General features: G+C 53.7%; 2 protein-coding genes across 5 annotated transcripts in view; both read right to left on the reverse strand.

Annotated features, from left to right (window-relative positions):
- Nucleotides 1–621: 621 nt before the first annotated feature.
- On the reverse strand, nucleotides 622–8203 carry SF3A3 (splicing factor 3a subunit 3). Its single transcript, XM_068159380.1, has 17 exons — nucleotides 8073–8203; nucleotides 7942–7989; nucleotides 7693–7745; nucleotides 7026–7131; nucleotides 6493–6565; nucleotides 5725–5816; nucleotides 5278–5360; nucleotides 4770–4908; nucleotides 4328–4396; nucleotides 3959–4026; nucleotides 3646–3753; nucleotides 3291–3360; nucleotides 2688–2852; nucleotides 2469–2579; nucleotides 1953–2043; nucleotides 1507–1562; nucleotides 622–923 (listed from the first exon to the last, which is right to left on the reverse strand). The coding sequence occupies exons 1-17, from the start codon at nucleotides 8166–8168 to the stop codon at nucleotides 846–848; spliced, it is 1506 nt and encodes a 501-aa protein (XP_068015481.1). The 5' UTR covers nucleotides 8169–8203; the 3' UTR covers nucleotides 622–845.
- A 4466-nt stretch (nucleotides 8204–12669) lies between these two features.
- The window catches only part of FHL3 (four and a half LIM domains 3), a 28940-nt gene continuing 23485 nt past the window's right edge, over nucleotides 12670–18124 (reverse strand). For 2 of the 4 annotated variants that reach the window (XM_068159383.1, XM_068159381.1), the window contains exons 2-6: nucleotides 17049–17233; nucleotides 16795–16969; nucleotides 16075–16244; nucleotides 15711–15897; nucleotides 12670–14472 (exon numbers count right to left, since the gene is read on the reverse strand). In XM_068159383.1, the coding sequence (XP_068015484.1) occupies nucleotides 14321–14472; nucleotides 15711–15897; nucleotides 16075–16244; nucleotides 16795–16969; nucleotides 17049–17204 (840 nt within the window). In that variant the 5' untranslated portion in view covers nucleotides 17205–17233 and the 3' untranslated portion in view covers nucleotides 12670–14320. The remainder of the gene's footprint in view (nucleotides 14473–15710; nucleotides 15898–16074; nucleotides 16245–16794; nucleotides 16970–17048; nucleotides 17234–18124) is intronic. The other 2 variants (XM_068159384.1, XM_068159382.1) reach the window with 1 other exon arrangement.

Genomic DNA, 18124 nt, shown 5'->3' on the forward strand with positions numbered 1-18124 from the left:
ACTCCCCAAGGACCAGAAGGGCTGAAGCTTGTGTAGTGACCAGAGGCCATTCAGTGTGAAAGAGACAACTCAGGCTGGCATCTCTCTCACCTTCCAAACCAGAGCAGCCACCACCCAGAGCAGGTTTGGACAATGGTGCTGAGCAGTGTACCACTCCCACACAGCCCGGCTCCGGCACAGGCCAGGAGCAGACCCCCCCCCAGACAAAGCCCTGACCCAAGGAGAACATTCCCAGAGTAGGGAAGGAGCCCACAGCACTGACTCACCCTTTCCTGCTCCCCAAAGCCTTGAGCCACTGCCAGCAGTGCAGCCAAGCACCAACAGCAACCGGGCACCAGCCTGAGCCCCGGGGCCAGCAACCAGCCCCACCCCTGCCAACCACCAGCTGCGCAAGCCAGCACCCAGAGGAAGCGTTTGTCACCTGCTGCTCGGCAGCATCTGGAGATGCAAACAGCCCTGCTGTGGAGGTGGAGATGTCACACAGCTCCATGCCAAAATGAAACCCCACCAGAAGAGGGTCAGGTGGGTTTCTGATGGCACAGACTGCATACAAAGTGTTCAGAGGACGCCGTAACCAAACCCCTTCCTCCAGCCCAGAAAAGGAGACAAACTTCTCAGCGCTTCCTGAATTAAAATCAGTTTTATTTCTCATGGGGGTTTTTCCTTTTAATATAAAATAACCTCACAAGTCTGCTTTTTCACAAGGGGCTCACTAAAAATTGACTCTATAAAGTAGCCTTGAAATCTATACTCATGCACATACAAAAATCCAGAAACTGAAGGGAAATCAGAGCTGCTGGGACGCCTCCTGCTTTTCAGGGGTGAAATCCTTCACTTGGGAGACCCTACAGGAGCCCTTGGCGTTTCAGGTCTTCATAGGTCTTTTTATTCACCACATTCCCACTGGAATCCTCATATTCCTCCTAGAACAGAATGAACAGTTTGGAGACACCTGGATACAGCCTGACTTAGGTTATCCTACAGCATTTAATTTTCAGCTCCAGAAGCACTGCCTAACAACATCCACCCTGCCAAGCAGCTCTCCACACGAAGGTCTGCGGTGATCTATCCATGAGAGGAGCTTACACAGAGCCAGGATATCCACAGCTGCCCCCCAGGCTGTATTCATCCCCCCCCGGGCACCCTGCACACTGCTGAACAATGGTTAGAGGCAGAAGTTCACAAGAAGGCCTTGGTGTGAGCATCCTGCTCCCCACAGCCCCTTTTCCTCCCCACCAAGATGACATCAGTGCTGTAAAGCAGCCTGTGAGAAGGTCCTTACACAAGAGCTGATCTGTCCCATCAGAGCTGCTTTCCAGCACAGCACAAGAAGTGCTTTTCTCACACCACCATGAGCAGGAGCCACACAACCAACACTGCAGCTTCCTGACGTACCTCCAGCACTGGGGATTCCCTCAGGAATTCTCATGTCAGAGCCAGACACCTCATGTGAGGCATGAGGGGACTCCCACATGCACAAGAGCCCAGTGCTCTAGAAGGTCTTACCTCTGTATCAGGCTGCCACCTCTCTGAAGCCTTCTGCTGTTTCAGCTTTGCCCACACTGTAAGTACAAAGTCACACAGGATCTGATGCTGTTTCTCTTCCAGTAGCAGTTTTTAAATTAGCCACAGCTGGGATTTTTTTTTTTAAACCCTATCAGCAGCTCAGGAATACATCTAACACCCACTGTGAATTCATCATTCCTCTGCATGCTTTACTGAAAGGCCCAGTCCCTGCAAACATCTACTCCTGCAGGTATCCCACGAAGACAAAAAGCCACTCTCCTTCCTTAGAAGGAGCTGGGAGCTCTTCCTCAGATCACCCCACATGCACCATGTGTTTTACTCTCTTTCCCCACTCTACTGTCTGGTCATAATACAGGAAAAATTTATCCTGAGAGCTACTATGAGGCTTCTTATGACTCCTTCCCCATTCTGCCACCACCACTTACGTGAGACTGCGTCCTCGATCTGGGTGACGTTGGCAAAATGAGCTGTGTTGGGAATGCCCAAGCACCTCATGCCATGAGCGTGCCGCCACTCCTGGGGAGAGAGAGGCAAGAGGTCAGAGCACACGGGGAATGCCCTGGCTAAAGAGACTTCAACATCTGGACAGAGTGAAACCAATCCTATCACAATACCCAGCCTAAGAACCTCTGTACAAATATTTTGTGTCTATTTTAGACACAGTCATAACACACTGGCAGGCAACATGCACTGTGCACCCATGTGTATCCATCAGACCTGGATACTGGAATTGGTGTTCAAACATGAAGGAATCATACAGACAATGGCAGAAGTGATCTGGGCATGCCCTACATCGTGTCCAGCTCCCACCACAGGGCCCTGCAGCACAGCCCAGATCCACAGTTCAGAAGAGGAAGCATTGTCCCTTGGGCACCCAGTGACTGACTGATGATAAAGATCTCTGAGCATGCGCTGATAGTTTGTAGCAAGACCTTACTCACTGCAAAGTGACGCTGGAAAGCCTTGGGCCCTCTGTAGGTGTAGTTACCACAGATCTCACAGTTGTAGTTGATGTTCAACCCGTGGAGTTTGTACAACCAGTACGGGATGGGCTGAGGAGCAAAGAGAAACACGAGTCAGGCTGAATGCTGGGGTCAGGCACAGGAGCAGATGGGGTCAGGGAGCGCTCCCACTGCTCCACACCTGACAATCACCCTTACCTTGCCATCCCAGCCAAGAGGCAGATTTTTAGGATTATAAATTATTTCATTTTCTTCATCTTCACTCTCACTCTCACTTATCTGCTCTTCCTCCTCCTCCTCCCTCTCTTCCCCTGTCCGCGCTTGCTTACGCTGCACGTTCTCATGAGTGAGGTGTCTCTGCTCCTGGAGTGAGAGGGAATTGTTCACAGGACATGTCAGTGACAAAAGAACTCTCATTTTACTTAGCTAGCAACTTTTGTTTTTAGTGTAACATGTGCTGCTTCCAAAGACTGAAACCACTGTGCTACCATCAGCACCTACAAGGTGACACCTAACAGCAACAGACACCTGCTAAGAGCAATCAACCCAAACAGAGGCAAGGGCTTAAGGAAAGTGCCAAGGCAAAGCAGGGAAAGGTTTGCAATGCCCTGTGACAGGCATAAACCAGAGAAAGAAGACAAGACATTAAAAAAACCCACAACCACAACCCAAAAAAAGACAAGCCAGGCTTCCTGAAGAGAGTATGCACATGCAACCACTGGGTAAAGGTCTGCATGACCTTTCAGCCACTATTTGACAGCTCTGAAATTAGAAGCTCAAAGACCAAATAAAAATCCTTACCCCAAGAACCTCCACATATTCATAAATCTGAGCTTCCAGGAATGCAAGATCTTTATTTCTTTCAGTGTCTCTGGAAATAGATAAAGAAACTTCATGAAGTCTATCCCCAAACTGCAAACATCCTGTGCACTCTGAAACCCTGAGGACACATGTGATGAGTGTACAACAGCTCCTGTAAACTGAACAGGAGCCCAGCTCTGGGTCCTTCCATCTGCTTCAGGACTATGTGATCCAACACAAAAAGCTTCTAATGCTCAAAGAATCTCTGTCAAAACTGCATGAGAACAATGTCTACAGGACAATTCTCATCCAGATGAGAACACCACCAACCTCAGATTGGCCTTTAGGAGCTCACCTTTTGCTGCCTTTTGTCTTTGGGTTCTTAGCAAACAAGGATGCATCCAGTGCTTCCAGGGATTTGCCTTTAGTGCTGAAAAGCCTCTGAGCACGCTCCTCCAGAGTCCTGTGGAGAAGAGGGGAGGAGATGAGTCCAAACCAGAGCGTCATACCTCCCAAGAGCTGTTTGAATTTGTGCTACAAAATGTCTTTCAAACATCATTAAGGTAATTCTTGTAAAATAGAGATGACAAAGCAAGTATTCCATAAAGGAATTCAAGCCAGGAAGACCTCAAGAACTTAAAAAGAACTGTAAGAAGATGGCATCTTACCCGCCACATTTTAGTCCCAGGGCCAGCAAAGCTGATTTTAACCTGTCCAGTCCCAGGGAGGCCAATTCCTGTTCAATTAAAGGAAATCACAGTAAGGGAGGAGCTATGAAACAAATACAATATAGATGTATGTCCACTTCAACTCATTAGAGAAAACGAAGAGCATTAAAGAAAGGTTTGTCAAGGGTGCACCACTCCCTCCTAAAAATAAGGAATGGGGAGAAATTAAGTCACCAGCAGAATCAGTTTTATCCAGAGAGCACAAAGCCAGAGACAAAAGCACAGCAAATGAAGTTACTGAAAGAACAAAATGATTAAGTTCCTGGCTGTTGACACTCAGCACTAAGAGCAGAGCACTGAGAGCATTACCTCCCAAGAGGAAAAGGCTGAGAGGTCCAGGTGGGCTCCAGCATGAGTGAGTGCACTGCTGGTTTCTTTCTGTCAAGACAAAACACACACAAGATCTTTGTGACATCCTGCAGCACCTCATACAATACAACACAACACCCCAGCCCCAAGAGCAGGTCAGTTCACAGAGAAAGAGTCTCTCACTAAACTGAGCAAAGGAACAATTGATAAGATCCAAAATAGATAAATAAACCTATGAAGGGCCAGTTTCAAATGGGTTACTTGGTTCTCAGATTCAACTTAGTATTAAACTGCATCCCTGTGGTACACAACTGCATCCCTGTGGTACACAACTGCATCCCATACTGCTGAAACGTCACCTCAGAGGTGACTTCACCCAAAGGACTGATAGAAAACCCTTCAGAAGCACAGCAGCACTCCCAGGGGCTTCACCACTGCTCACCGGCCAGCCAGGGAAGGTTCCATTTTCCCACTTCTTCTCAAACTCTGTCTGGATTTTCCCAAATAGTTCATTCTGGTCCAGTAAGGGCTTCACTCGGTCTGTGTAGTCCTGCAGGTACTCAAGAAGCATTTCAAGGTACCTAGCAGAGAAATGAGCACAGGCCAACTCAACACCAACTAAGGTGTTTCTCTAACCGCACTTCTGGAACGCAATTAGCCTCCAGCTCTCCAAAGGGAAGTCATCAGGACTGTGAGTTTCCAACAGAGTTTCCAGATGCAGCAGTTACAAGCACAAAGAAAGGTCCTTCCACAGAGTAGGAAGTGGCTTTCACACTCCTGCTGAGCTGTGTGTCATCTCAGGGCTCAGGAAGCTGAGTTAGTAAAGCTCAGTGACCCAGGGTACACAGGTTTTACTTTGACTGTTAGCTGCTCTTAGCAGCTCTGCACTTATGAAGCAAATTCCTCCTCATCAACTATTGTTAAAGAAGCAGGCAGGCAAAAAGGCTCACCTCTTATATTCAGCATTTTTCCTCTCCTTGGGAATATCAAAGAGCTGGTCAAATGTGGATAAGTAGGTGATGTAGTCCAGTTTCTAAGGATGAAAAAAGTCTGGAGTCAGACTTTAGACACGTGCAGCCAAATGAACCCCCAGCTCCCAGACCAGAAGACAGGCACCAGCTCATGCCACCACTCAGGTTCCCTGCACTGACACTCTGCAGGAAACAGGATTTAGGACAGAGAGGTCTCAGCTGAGGAGACCAAGAGGAGAGTCAAAAACAGCATTGGGAATTCAGATGCTGTCAAGCTCCCTGCGCAACAAAGTGACTCTGAAATAGCTATCTAGAAATAAACTTCACACAAGAAAAAAACCCAACCAATCATGAACCTACCAAAAAAAGCCCCAAAAGCCCTCAGCCTTAAGCACTGAAGTTGCCCAGACACAAGGGGCCCCTTACCTCTGATGACTTGAGATTAATGTACTTGAGATAACAGTCATGAAGGTCCAAGTACCGCCCATACCCTTCCTCATCTGTGAACTCCACCAGATCTGTAGGAATGATCAGGAAGAGCTTTAGTATGAGCTTAACCTCCCCTACTTATAACACATATGCTTCAGAATTTGAAAAGCCTTCACTGGGGACTAATTTATGCTAAATGAAGATGTTAACAACACAAGTGGGATACATCTGAGTGCTCCCCTGTGTGAGCACCCCAGAGCAGGCCTTGGGAAAGGCACCACTACTGTGGAATGTCCCAGGGGCTGCAGAATTCATTTCAGAAGAATCTGAATGACACAAGAAAGCTGGGGAGGGACTGCTTAGGGTGTCAGGGAGTGATAGGACTGGGGGGAATGATAAAAAATAGAAATGGGTAGATTCAGATTGGATGTTAGGAAGAAGTTCTTCACAATGAGAGTGGTGAGACACCGGAACAGGTTGCCCAGGGAGGTGGTGGAAACCTCATCCCTGGAGGTTTTTGCAGCCAGGCTGGATGTGGCTGTGAGCAACCTGATCTAGTGTGAGGTGTCCCTGCCCATGGCAGGGGGGTTGGAAGTGGATGAACCTTGAGGTCCCTTCCAACCCTGACAATTCTATGATACTATGATTCTAAGAGCAACTGTCAGAAGTTAGTCAAAGGTAAGCAGAACTCTGAGACATGCAAACCACTGAAGAAAGCACTGCATTTTCACTTCAACTGGCCTCAGAGAAAAACTCCAAACTTACTCTGAGCTTCTTCACTTGGATTGTCTCTGGCTTTCAGCAGTTCCTCGAACTCCACTGACATTGGAACACAGATCTTCAAGGACAGACAAAAATCACACAAGGAATTACTACTTCAGCTCACATCCCAGCATAATTAATACACGATCACAATAAAGCAACTGCAAACAGTAAGACCAGCAACTGGAAAGGGTGCCAAAACATTGCTTCACCATTCATTTTGCACAAGTCTGACTTTGGCCAGCAGAAGAAAGGCAAAACCAGACACCAGCTCAGCTGTCCCTTAGCTGTGAGCAGAGAACACCATCGGCACCTCATGTCTTCTCCTGCCCACATCACTCCCACAGAAGCTGACAAGCAGCCTCTGACACACCACCTAACCACAGACACCTCTTCTTAAGTGAAGTTTTAGTGTGTTTAGTATTTGTATACTAAGGCAATAAAACTGGGGGGGAGGGGAGAAGTCTGTTAATTGCTAGAGATAAGATGCAGTAGGCCACAAACCACCAGGTCCTGTGAAGCAGGTAACTACTGACCTCATTGGGGTGCTTCCGGTGAAACTCCTTAATTTGCTTCAGTCTGTTGTAGAATTCTGCAAATTCATTTGGCCCCGAAATGGCACTGAGCTCCTCCTTCCTTAAGCTACAAGGTCATGAAAATGAGAAGGGAGAAACAGTTGGCACTGACACAGCCTTCTCCAGGTCCAGTGCTGCATTTTGATCACATGAAGCTCTGGTAAGACTGACTGCAAACCCTCAGACCAACACATCAGGTCTCACAACCCACCAGACTCTCACTTTTGAGGTTCTGGGTCACAGGCTGTGGTCTCCACTTGGAAACCTTCAAGGCAACTCAGAGCTTCACCCATGACTTAAACCAAGAAAACAACAATGTACACCCAGCATGCATGTGTCCAACGTGTAACCTGGCTCATGCTCCAGGATACTTACTCCTGGTCTCACACTGCTGCCTTGCTTCTCACATATTAACAACTGATCAAAAAGATCCCCCCACCAGTTCTTCACCTGCAGAACACATCCAGCGTGTGCAGAACCTGATCTAGTGTGAGGTGTCCCTGCCCATGGCAGGGGGGGTGGAACTGGATGATCCTGGAGGTACCTTCCAACCCTGACAATTCCATGATTCTGTATTTTGCAGAGACCCCAGAGGACATGCAGCAGAGGTGTTTGTATAAGCGCTTACCCGTCCTTGTCATCATACAGGTCTCTCAGGTTGCCGCTCACTTCCATGTACCTCTAATAAAACAAGAGAAAGCCCCAAACGCCACCGGACGTTATCAGGGCCCAGACCCGCTCAGCGCCCGGCACTCCAGCAGCACTAGGCAGAGGCCTGGCCTGCCCCGCGCTGTGCCGCGGCGCGGGGACACCCACGGGGCCCACTCTAGGCCTGCCGGGGCCGCCGCCCACCCTGCCCCGCTCCCGGTGCACTCACGTCCTGCATGGCCCGCGTCCGGTGGTCTGAGTTGATCTGGTCGCGCAGCTACGGGAAGAGGCGCAGAGTTAGTCCGAGTGAGGGCCTAGGCCGCCGCCATCCTTCCCCCGTCCCCGCGGCCCCGGGCTCACCGTGGACTTCTTGGTGAGCATCTCCTTCACCATCACGTCCATGAGCCGCTCCCGCTCCTCATGGTACCGCCGCTGCTGCTCCAGGATGGTCTCCATCCTCCCGCGCTCCGCCGGAAGCCGCCGCTCTTCACTTCCGGTCCCGCCTGTGCGTCGCCGGAAGGCTCCGGCCCGGCCTGTGTCCTGCGGGGAGGCTCCGGCCCAGCTCCGCGCGTGGCGCAGAGGTTCCGCCGAGCGGGGATGTAGCGAGGCGGGGGCAGCCCCGCTGTCTGGTGCCGAAGGCGATGCGCCAGTTCTGGGGTCGGTGTCGGGCCTCAGTGCACGGCCTGCAGAGTCGGCTCTGGCCTGGCCGTGCCCCTGCGGCTCGGAGCCCTCTCAGGCCGGCGGGTCCCCATCCCCCGGGCGGGACCGGGCCGGCTCCTCCGGGGACCCTCATGATGAGCCCTGGGCGTCATTGCCCATCCCTAGCCCTGCGCGGTGCTGCGCTCCGGCAGCGCGGCCTGGCGTGAGTCCCTGCCAGCGCGGCGGCTGCTGAACGAAGCCCGCCGGAGTGGGGGGCTCCGGGGTGTGCAGGGGCACGTGGAGAACCGACCCCGTGCCGCGGGGCGCTGCTCGGCCGTGGCCGGGTGACACATGGCTGCTCCGTGCAGATGGCGCAGGCTGTCAAGTCGGCAGGGCCCCGCAGGAGCTGCTGCTCGTTCTCTGCCCACGCAAGCCAGCAGCAGCAGGGCTGAGGCCAGCAGAGTGTGGGTTTCCCGGGCCTGAAGACTTCGGTGGTATCCACCGGGCACACTGCAGACCCAGGCTGGGTCAGAGGAGCTGGGGGATCCAAAGCCCAGGGCAGCGGAGGCCTAAGGAGATGGAGCCTCCTTAGAGCAGGTCCCTGGCTTTCTGTGATCTCAGTGCCTCAGCTGCAGCAGCTCCTTAGCCATGCCGTTGCCAGGGACAGTCAGGTCGTTGCACAAGTGCCAGAAAAACAACAACAAAACCAAAGGTGCTGACAGCATGACCTGGACAGAATCTGGACACTAGAGCCTGGAGAAGGACTTGCAGAGCTTCCCAGCACCCCTTTCCCCACCATTTCCCACCAGCACAGTTATTAACAGGCTCAGCATCCCACTTTGGCATACACCTGGTGGCACACAGTGTCCCCCTCACTGCTGAGGCCACAGGGGGATGCACTGGCCAGACCCAGAGCTCCATCAGGGTGGGTGGGTGGCTGCCTGCTTGCCAGAGCTCCCCGGCCCCATGGTCAGCACCCTGCACCTTCCCCTTGCCTGCAGGTAGGACACCAGCAGCTGGCAGGGCTGACAGGCTCCAGCAGCGTTACATGGCCATGAATCAGAGTCTGACCTGGAACATGCCTGAAAGGAATCAGCATGTTGGATCTGGTGCACAACCCGTGCTGGCTCCCACAGGTCAGAGCTGTTGCCCTCGGTACCTGGGAAGTGCAGACGTTTGTTGCCTAACAAGCTTCGACAACATGACTGTGCTTGACTGTCATGATCCTGGTGGAAGTCCTCCCACAGAAATGGTGGCTGCAACCTTCCACTTTCATTTGGATTTTAATTGCCTTCTTCAGATCCACCCTAAATCCCGAGGAGAGATTGTGCCAGTGCTTTGCCCCCACTTTGCCAAATGCAAAGCTGTAATTAAATTTTAACTCACAAATAAATTATTCATCTTTTTCTACAATGCATGCTTAAATTACTTCAAGCCAAGAGCAACAGAAACACAAAAATTGGCTTAATTATGGCAGACAAACATTGACTCTGCTCTGGGAACAGCCATTCACTGAGGAGAGGATGATACTGAAGGTAAGAGTATTGTCTTCAAGCGCTCCCTTACACGACAGTCTGCCCCAAAGCATGTCATTTCTTCCTCATGCAATGCCTCTCATAAAAACACAGATAAGATTCTGAACTTAGTGTTCTTCCATTTCTCCTTTCATGAAACTTCATCCCTGTAAAGAGAAAGAGATGAAATCTATCACTGTCCTGTCCAGATTCTTTATTTTGGGTATTATGAGGGTTGAGGTGGGACAAGGCCAGCCCCTGCATGCATGGCCTTCCTCCTCACACCCTTGATGGCAGCACAGTGGAAGAAGGTTTGCTCTGGTGGGAGAAGGCTGCTCCAGGCCTTGTGGCCCTGGGAAAACAGTGCAGCCCCTTGGTGCCATGTGCCACAGCAGCAGCCTTTGTGCAGGTGGTTGTGGGGCAGATCAAGGAGGGCTATCAGTTTTCCTAGAAGGAAAGGTGGGATCATGGGAACAAGCCAAGCTATGCTGAGCTACTGCTCCTTCCCCACCTTCCCAGGACCTTCACTAGGCACTGCCCTGACTGGGTGGGAACAAAGGGACAATAAAAAAGACCTGGGGGAGTATTCATGGGATGCCTGCAGGGTTCAGCCTGGCTATAACCACATTCCCATCTAACACTATCACAAAGGAGAGCTCTTCACCCTTTTACAGCAGCTCTCCCACTAGCCCTGGAGACCTGCCTGTTACCACTGTGGGGCCAAGCCCAACCCTCCGGCTTCACCCAACACCTCCTGACCAGTCACTTGGTGTGATGCAGCAGCAGCCATGGCAGGTCTGTGCTTGGTTTGGCGAGCTGAGCCAAGGCTCCACATACTGGCTATATGGACCTTTGTGCAGCTGGAGAAGGGGCAAACGGCAGCAGGCAGCTGGAATTGGCCCTTCCCTCCTGCCCCTCTGTCAGGCAGAGTTCCTCCATCCATGCAGCTCCCAGCAGCTCTGGGACACCCGCACACGTCACTCCTGCTCAGACTGTGCCCAACACACCCATGGCTCAGCTCTCCTGGGGAAACTCTGGCTGGAAAGACAACAAACTTCTGGGAGTTGAAACTGCTGCCTGCAGCGAGCCTGAGCCAGGAGCAGCCACGTCCATCTCCAGAGGAGGAAGCATGCAGCCGGCATGTGCCCAGCACTGGCACTGCTGCATGCCCGGCGGTGAGCAGCTGCTGTCACTGTTGAGCTGAGCTGCTGGTGCCCTGCACTGTGGCAGAAGGTTGCTTCCAGGCACTGAGGAGCACCGTGTCCCTAACCATCCTCACCCCTGCAGCTGCATTGGCTAGCCCCTGGCAGGGCCCTGCTCTCACCCTAGCAATTGCCCCAGCCCAGGGCCAGCAGCCCTTCAGGGGCACCTTGCTGGTCCCTCAGCAGGCAGCAGCTTGGCCCTGGCTCTGCCCATGGGAGTTGCAAGTACACTCCCTGCAGGAGTCCTGGAGGGCAGGCGTGGCAGGGTGGGCACATTTGGTTAATGCCAGGGCCTCCCTCCACACCCCAGAGCTGCCCTGGCCTCACAGCCAGTTTCCCTGCTCCCCCGGAGCCCCATGCAACACCCCCGGCCCCCCTGCACTGCTCCTCTCTGCTTGCTGATATTTTCATGACTGTTTTAGACCCGCACTCCGGGAGTCTCGGGGGATGTTTGTGCATGACATCAGCCTCCCCCTCCCGTAAATCAGGCACTGGGCTGTGCACAGCCATGACCCATTCATGACAGGGATAAAATCCAGATGTTCCAGGGCTACGTGCAGCTGGGTCATTTCCTTTTTTGGCTAAAAACGTGAGGCTCTTGAGGCTGGCTGAAAGAGGAGCCCGGGGGCCCTTTGTACAGAAACCTTTTGTGGTTAATCCCTGGAAACAGCGCTGCAGAAACAAGGGCTTGTGGAGCTTCTGCTGGAGGACAGGCTCGGCTGAAACCTCCCGGGCTGCAGCTGCTTACTTACCCTTTGGGGCCGAGCAACAGCAAAACCAGAGCCCGGTGCAGGTCACAGGGCAGCAACAGCAACGAAAATTTTTCTTGCAAAGCCTTGCCAGAGCAGGAGCCTCTGAGGGAGCCAGGAATGTGCGGGCAGAGAGCCCCTTCCGAGGTCTCACACGGCCCTGCGGGCAGCCCCAGCAGCACCCAGCACAGGAACTGTGCAGGGGAATGGAGCGGGGGGCTGGGGGCCAGAGCAGGCAAGCCCAGAGGAAGTTGTGGCAGCTGTTAGTAAATGTAAAGGAATCTGTGGAAAATAGTTTCAGATGTGGGGGGGATAAACGGCTCCCAGCAGATAGCAGTGAGCAAAGAGCATACACTGCCCCGACAGGAGACCGCACCAGAGACCACAGCAGCTTCCCCATGAAAACCTCCTCCCAAAAGCCCACCTGTGTGGAGTGGGGACGACGCATCACGGGAGGAAGGCGACCAGCGGGACATCACAGCGATCCCCATCTGCTCCCGCAGCAGCCCGGCAGCAGCCCGGCTACCGCAGAACCTGGCTGCACAGCCAGCCCGGAGGCATTGGCTGAGCCCTGCTCAGGCTTGTCCTGCACGACGGTCGGCCCGGACAGACGGCAAGCACGGACAGACAGCCCCTGGCATCAGGAACCTACTGCACCCCCTCAGCAGGAGCCTGGAGCTACCGCTGCTCTGCCATAACCCGCGGGACTGGTCCAGCTAATGCTGGAGGGCTCCGGAGGTAGGAGCTCTGCGGGTACTGGAGCAAGAACCGGGCTGAGCATGGAGCCCCGGCACTGACTTGGACAGCACCCTACCCCATGCCGGCTGTGGGAGAAACACAGGAGAGAGCCAAGTGTCACTGAAACGGTTTATTATATAAAACCGTAGGAAATACAGGGGGGGCTGAGGTTTAGGACACTTCCTTCTAGAGACTGGTCCAAGCTCCTCAGAACAGCAAACACACAAACTCTGATTTGCCTGCATCAAAGCTTTCAAATGAGGGTTCAACCAGGATCTGCATACAGAGTCAATAACACTTCAACATGCATAACATTCTCTGTTCTTAAGTAAAGCTGGGGGAGGGAGCGGGGAGGAGAGGGGAAAAGGGGGAGCCCCTTCATCATCCTGCAGTTGGTTACAAAATGACAGATTTCATGACAAAAGAGTACAAAAGAAACACAAGATGCTTTCAGAAAGCAAGCTGGTGTCTGAGCAGGAAAGCAGAGTCAACATATGTGCCCCAGCAAGAGAGGATGTAGAGACAAGGCAGGCATGAACACCCCACTGCAGAGGGGCCTCAGGGCCAGCTCAGCATCAGGCAAGGATGGCTCAAACCCTTGTGAGAGCCTGGGATAGCTCAAGACGTCCTATTTTGCAACACTAGGGAGCTGGGAGATGCAAAGCCCCTCCTCAGGGCAGCCTGAGTGCCACCTTTGCTTTGGTTCTCATTTGGGACACAGAGAGGGACGAGTGTGTCTGGGGGCAGCTGCCGGCAGCAGGTACACTCAGCCCTGGTAGGAGCAAGCTGTGGACACCCCAACTGCACTCTCAGCTGATCTTTTTGCTGGAGCCCTGTACTCTGATGACCTTCCTGTCCCAGAGCCTGCAGGACAAGCTCCCTCCTCGAGTTAAGGGGAGGTCTGGTGAGATACTGGTGCCACTGGCAGCTAGGCTCAGGGAGGCAGCCCCCCACGAGAGGGATGGAGCAGGAGCAAAGGCCTTGGGGTTCTCAGCCTTCAGCATACCCCTCTCTGGGGCTTCACCAGGCACATCTCAGGGGGGACCACCAGCAGGCCAACAGCCACCTGTGCATGAACTGGGCTCCTCATCCACAGAGACATGCAGAGCAAAGGGTCTGGCCTGCAAAGGGTGAGGTGGCAATAAAAACCTGGAGATAGATCCCATCTGGCAGGACACATGCTCTTCTCCTGGCCCTGCTCCAGTCTGCTGTTCCCAGACTCCCCAAACAGGCCAGAAAGTGCCCTTCATGCCCAGGTTACCACAGGAAGGCTGTGCTGCAATGCCATCTGCTCCGCAGGCCAGCATAGCCAAGCCACACAACCAGGAGCTGCTGCCTTCTATCACACAGAGCAAGGAAAGCACACAGGGGCAAGAAGTCAGCACTGTGCTGCGGAGCAGGAACATGCTGCCAGTGTGCAGATCCAGCCACCCAAGGCTGAAGCCGCTGCTGCTACCCTTTGTTCAGCTGGGGCCCTGCGCTCAGCTCGTGCCGTGTCAGACAGGAAGCAAAAGGAAAGAGTAAATAATGGGGGGGTGGGGAGTGGGGGGTGTCTTAAAGCTCCTTTTTCAACTTTATTCGGCTTTGACTCCGCACAGAGCCACAGCATAGCATCCTCTAGCCTTCAGGGAGCGGCACAGGGACCCCCGACACTGCGGTTCAGGGGCAGCCCCCATCTCCTGTGCCTTGTGCCCTGCCCCTGAAACGTTGTTGGGTGTCTGGCACAAAGACCTGAAGAACAGAGAAAGCCCCTGGCCCACGGTGGCTCATAGGTCGCTGCTGCAGTCGCGGCAGAGGATCTCCTCGTTGTCGGGGATGAAGCCTTTCCCCACCAGCGAGGTGTTGCAGCGGGCGCAGTTAAAGCAGTTGTGGTGCCAGTGACGGTCCTCAAAGGAGACGTATTTACCACCGCCAAAGCCTGCAGGAGGGACAAAGGGGAGTGTCAGAATCCCTGGGGAAACAGGGACAAGCTTCCTGAACTGACTGAGCCTTGGCCTGCTCATCTGTGTGTCAGGTCTTCACAGGCGGTGCTGCTCTGCGGGACCCAACGCACCCAGTATCAGATCTCCACTCTCAGTGGGGAGAGGAGCAAAATGATCTCACACTGAATTTTTGCAGGGTTGAGATCCTCAGACCACAATCACCATTTTCTCCCCAAAGAGGAGCAGGAACAGAGCTGTACCATCAGAGTGGAGGAACAGGCTTGTCAGGAGGGGAGGTCCTGGCAGCAGTGCCTGGAGCAGCTCTTTCCAGGGACAGTGCTAGTGAAATCCTGGGAAGAGCCCTCCTGCCACCAGCCCAGGCCTGGGCTTTTGCAGAGGCTCCGCAGGCAGCTTCCTTCCTCTGCTAGCAGTGCCTGGACTTGTCGGCTGTGACACCCTTCTCCCATGTACTGTGACAACCTGATAAGGACCAGACGGGAAGTGGGGTGCCCAGAAGCTGCCCTGTCCTCAGCTGGAGTCATCCTCTGAGTCACCAGAGCTGATTCACAGCTCTGCCTGCCTCCCCAGCAGCAAGAGACACAGGCTGCAAAGGGAAAGGTCAAGTGGGGGAGGACAGGAAGGAGGCCTGACCACCTCAGGCTTTCTACAGAAGAGGACCCCCTGTTTCCCCTGTCTTAGGCAGGTATAACCGGTCCAGACTCCCCTGCAGCAGTTGCTGCTCCAGCTATGGCTGGAAGTCCAGCCTTCCTTGTCTGGGAGCAATCTTTCCACAGAATGTGGCAACCAGCCTCAAACCAGGCAAGCCAGAGACAGGAGATCACGCTGTGATGGGTCATTCTGGGAGCCTTTACTGCTGGGCAGAGGGAATTCTTCTCAAGTTCACTGCTTTGGAAGATGCAGATGAAGGCATGAATGTGCCCTTAGGACCACTATGACAAAGAGATCCTCTCTCATTGGGTCCCTTGAGGGTATTTCAGTGGGGGACATGCCTGAGAGCACCTTGCACTCCTCAGCATTTGTCCCTGGGAGGCCTGGAGTGCCTGGAAACACTTGAGCAAACCTGCCTGGTTGAGAGGTGTCCAAGTATCATAGGGGCCTGGGTCACACTCAAGAGGGCAGCTGTACCCAGAGAAGTCACCACACCTGCAAACAGGGCAGGTAGGTCATGCCCTGCTCTGCAGAAGTGCACAGTAACTGAGGCCACGCTGCTCACCTGTGATGGGCTTTGTGCAAGCACTGCACTTCTTGGCATAGAGATTCCCAAAGCACTTGACACAGTATGGGTTGTCATCCTGGGAGGTGAACTGCTGGCCAGCCAGGGGAGTCTTGCAGCCTGTGCAGACGAAGCACTCCTTGTGCCAGGGCTCATCCCGGTAAGTCACTCCTCCCTTGGTCAGGGTCTGCAGGTAGAGAGCACACTGGTGACACCTGGGCACAGGGAACAGGCTGCAGCACACAACCAGCTGCTGGCTGGGGTGCTGACAGCCAAACCCTTCTGTGGTGGGGCTCAGACAGAAGTAGGAACATATCCCTGGGCCAGAGAACTGAGGGGCTTCGGGCTGTCAGGCCACGCGTACCTTTTTGCAGCGAGTGCAGCGCGGCGCGAACTTGCTCTCGTAGCAGGGGACACAGTAATAATCCTTCTTGTCTGGGATGAAGGACTGAGACCCGATGGGCTGCTGGCAGCTGCTGCATATGAAGCAGTGCTCGTGCCAAGTCTGCCCATTGTACTCCAGCTTACGGGACCCTGCAGAGAGAGGCATTCACGGTGACAGGAGTGGACAAGGGAGGCTGTGCAGGATAGACCATGGTCTGGCACACCAGGCTCTGTGTCTGCCCTCCCCATGGCAGCACAGGGCTGCAGGCAGCTGGAGAGGGCTGCATGGGGAGGGCTGCAGGAACATGCCGCCAGCACTGGCACACAGGCTAAGTAAAGAGCCTGTTGAAACCTACGTCTGAAGATGGTGCCAGAATGGCCAAACAAAGACACTCCTTTGCCTCAGGCCATCTCCAGAGACACTCACACACCTTCTATCATTCCCTCATTTCTTGTTGGCACAAAATGCCCAGGAAACCCTCTGTGATCTCCTCCCTAGCTCACTTCCCCACGGAAGGGGGGAACAGACAGACAGGGCTGCTGTGGTGATCACAGCTCAGGATCCTGCTGACTTCCCAAAGAAGAAAAGTGCCAATCCCACTCCGTGCAATGACGGTGGGGCAGGAAAGCAGAAGCTCAGCTCTCCTCCTTGCTTCCACCGGCACCAGAAGCTGCAGCACTTGAGCCTGGCAGTTCCTACCTGGCATGACTGTCTTGTCGCAGGCAACGCATTTGGAGGAGAACTCGCTGCAGTAGCAGTCGTTGCAGAGCAGCTCCTGGCCCTGGCAGGTGAAGGGCTCATCGGCCAGGGAACGGTCGCAGCGGAAGCAGCGGAAGCAGTGCTCGTGGTAGTGGCGGTCCTCGTAGTACAGCTCCTGAGGAGGACAGCCAGGGTGAGGAGGGGACCCGTCACCCCTGGAACAACCCTGCCCGGCCAGGGGACCCCCCACTCACTCTGCAGTCGTGGCCGATCAGCTCCTTGCACTCGTTGCAGGTGTTGGCAAAGTGTGCGTCGTAGCAGGGGATGCAGTAGGGGCCATTGTCCATTTGGATGTACTTGCGGCCGTACAAGGACTCCTTGCAGTTATCGCAGTTGAAGCACTCCGTCATGGTGCCGGTCTGAGGGCCTCCTTCACCTGCTACGAGATGAGCGAGATGCTGGGTCAGGGCCAGCTTACACTGCCCAAGATGCCCCTGCGCAGCCCTGATGTCTCCAGAGGACAAGTACCATGGATCCTGCATTGAGCCCACCAACAGCTGCCGTCAGGAGAGGGCACAGACCTGAGCTGCTGCCCCTGCTCCATGGCTGCATGTGCTCCTAACAAAGCCTGCACACAGCCAGGGCCTGGGGCAAGCCTCACTTCAGGTTTATGATCAAGTTCAAGGCACCATCCACAGAACCCAGATGTGTTAAATGTTCAGTCAAGCATCTCACTGTCTGCCTCCTTGCTCAGAAGCAAAGTGTAAATGATGACCACAAAAAGAGCATTTTTAGCATGAAAAGTGTTGATCTGGCACTGCACAAACAGAATCATCTACATGCTGTGTGGGTGCACATCCACTGTCACATCAGAGAGCCAGCCACCTTGAGACAGATCTGTCTACCAAGCAGCCCTTCAGAGACCCAGCTGAGCCACCAGCACGGCCCTGCACCAAGGGCAAGATTCCTCCTGAGCCTGTGAGCTGATGCTCTGCCTGATGGGGCTGTCAGCGCTCCAAATCCTGGAGCTTCTCCAGAGCTTTAAAGCAGCTGCTCTGCAGGGAAGCAGAAATCAGGCACCTCATGCTGTGCCTGGCTATGAAGCCACATCCCAGCAAATAATTCTGCACATGTTGCTCCAACTACAAACACTCTTCAGGGAGAAAGAGTTGGGAAGGGCGAGGGCTTTATAAGCAGGAGAGATGTTGGGGGTTTGAGTGCAGGAAGTAAGACATCTTGCATTGCCCTTTGCCTCCCTCTCAAACTGGAGGTGTGTGGAACCACTTTGCTTTTCTTTGGAGCATTAACTCCAGAATGAGAGTCCCTTCCT

This window comes from Melanerpes formicivorus, unplaced genomic scaffold (genome assembly GCF_026170545.1).
Source record: "Melanerpes formicivorus ecotype bairdi unplaced genomic scaffold, bMelFor1.0.p_v2 SCAF_45, whole genome shotgun sequence".
Lineage (NCBI taxonomy): Eukaryota > Metazoa > Chordata > Aves > Piciformes > Picidae > Melanerpes > Melanerpes formicivorus.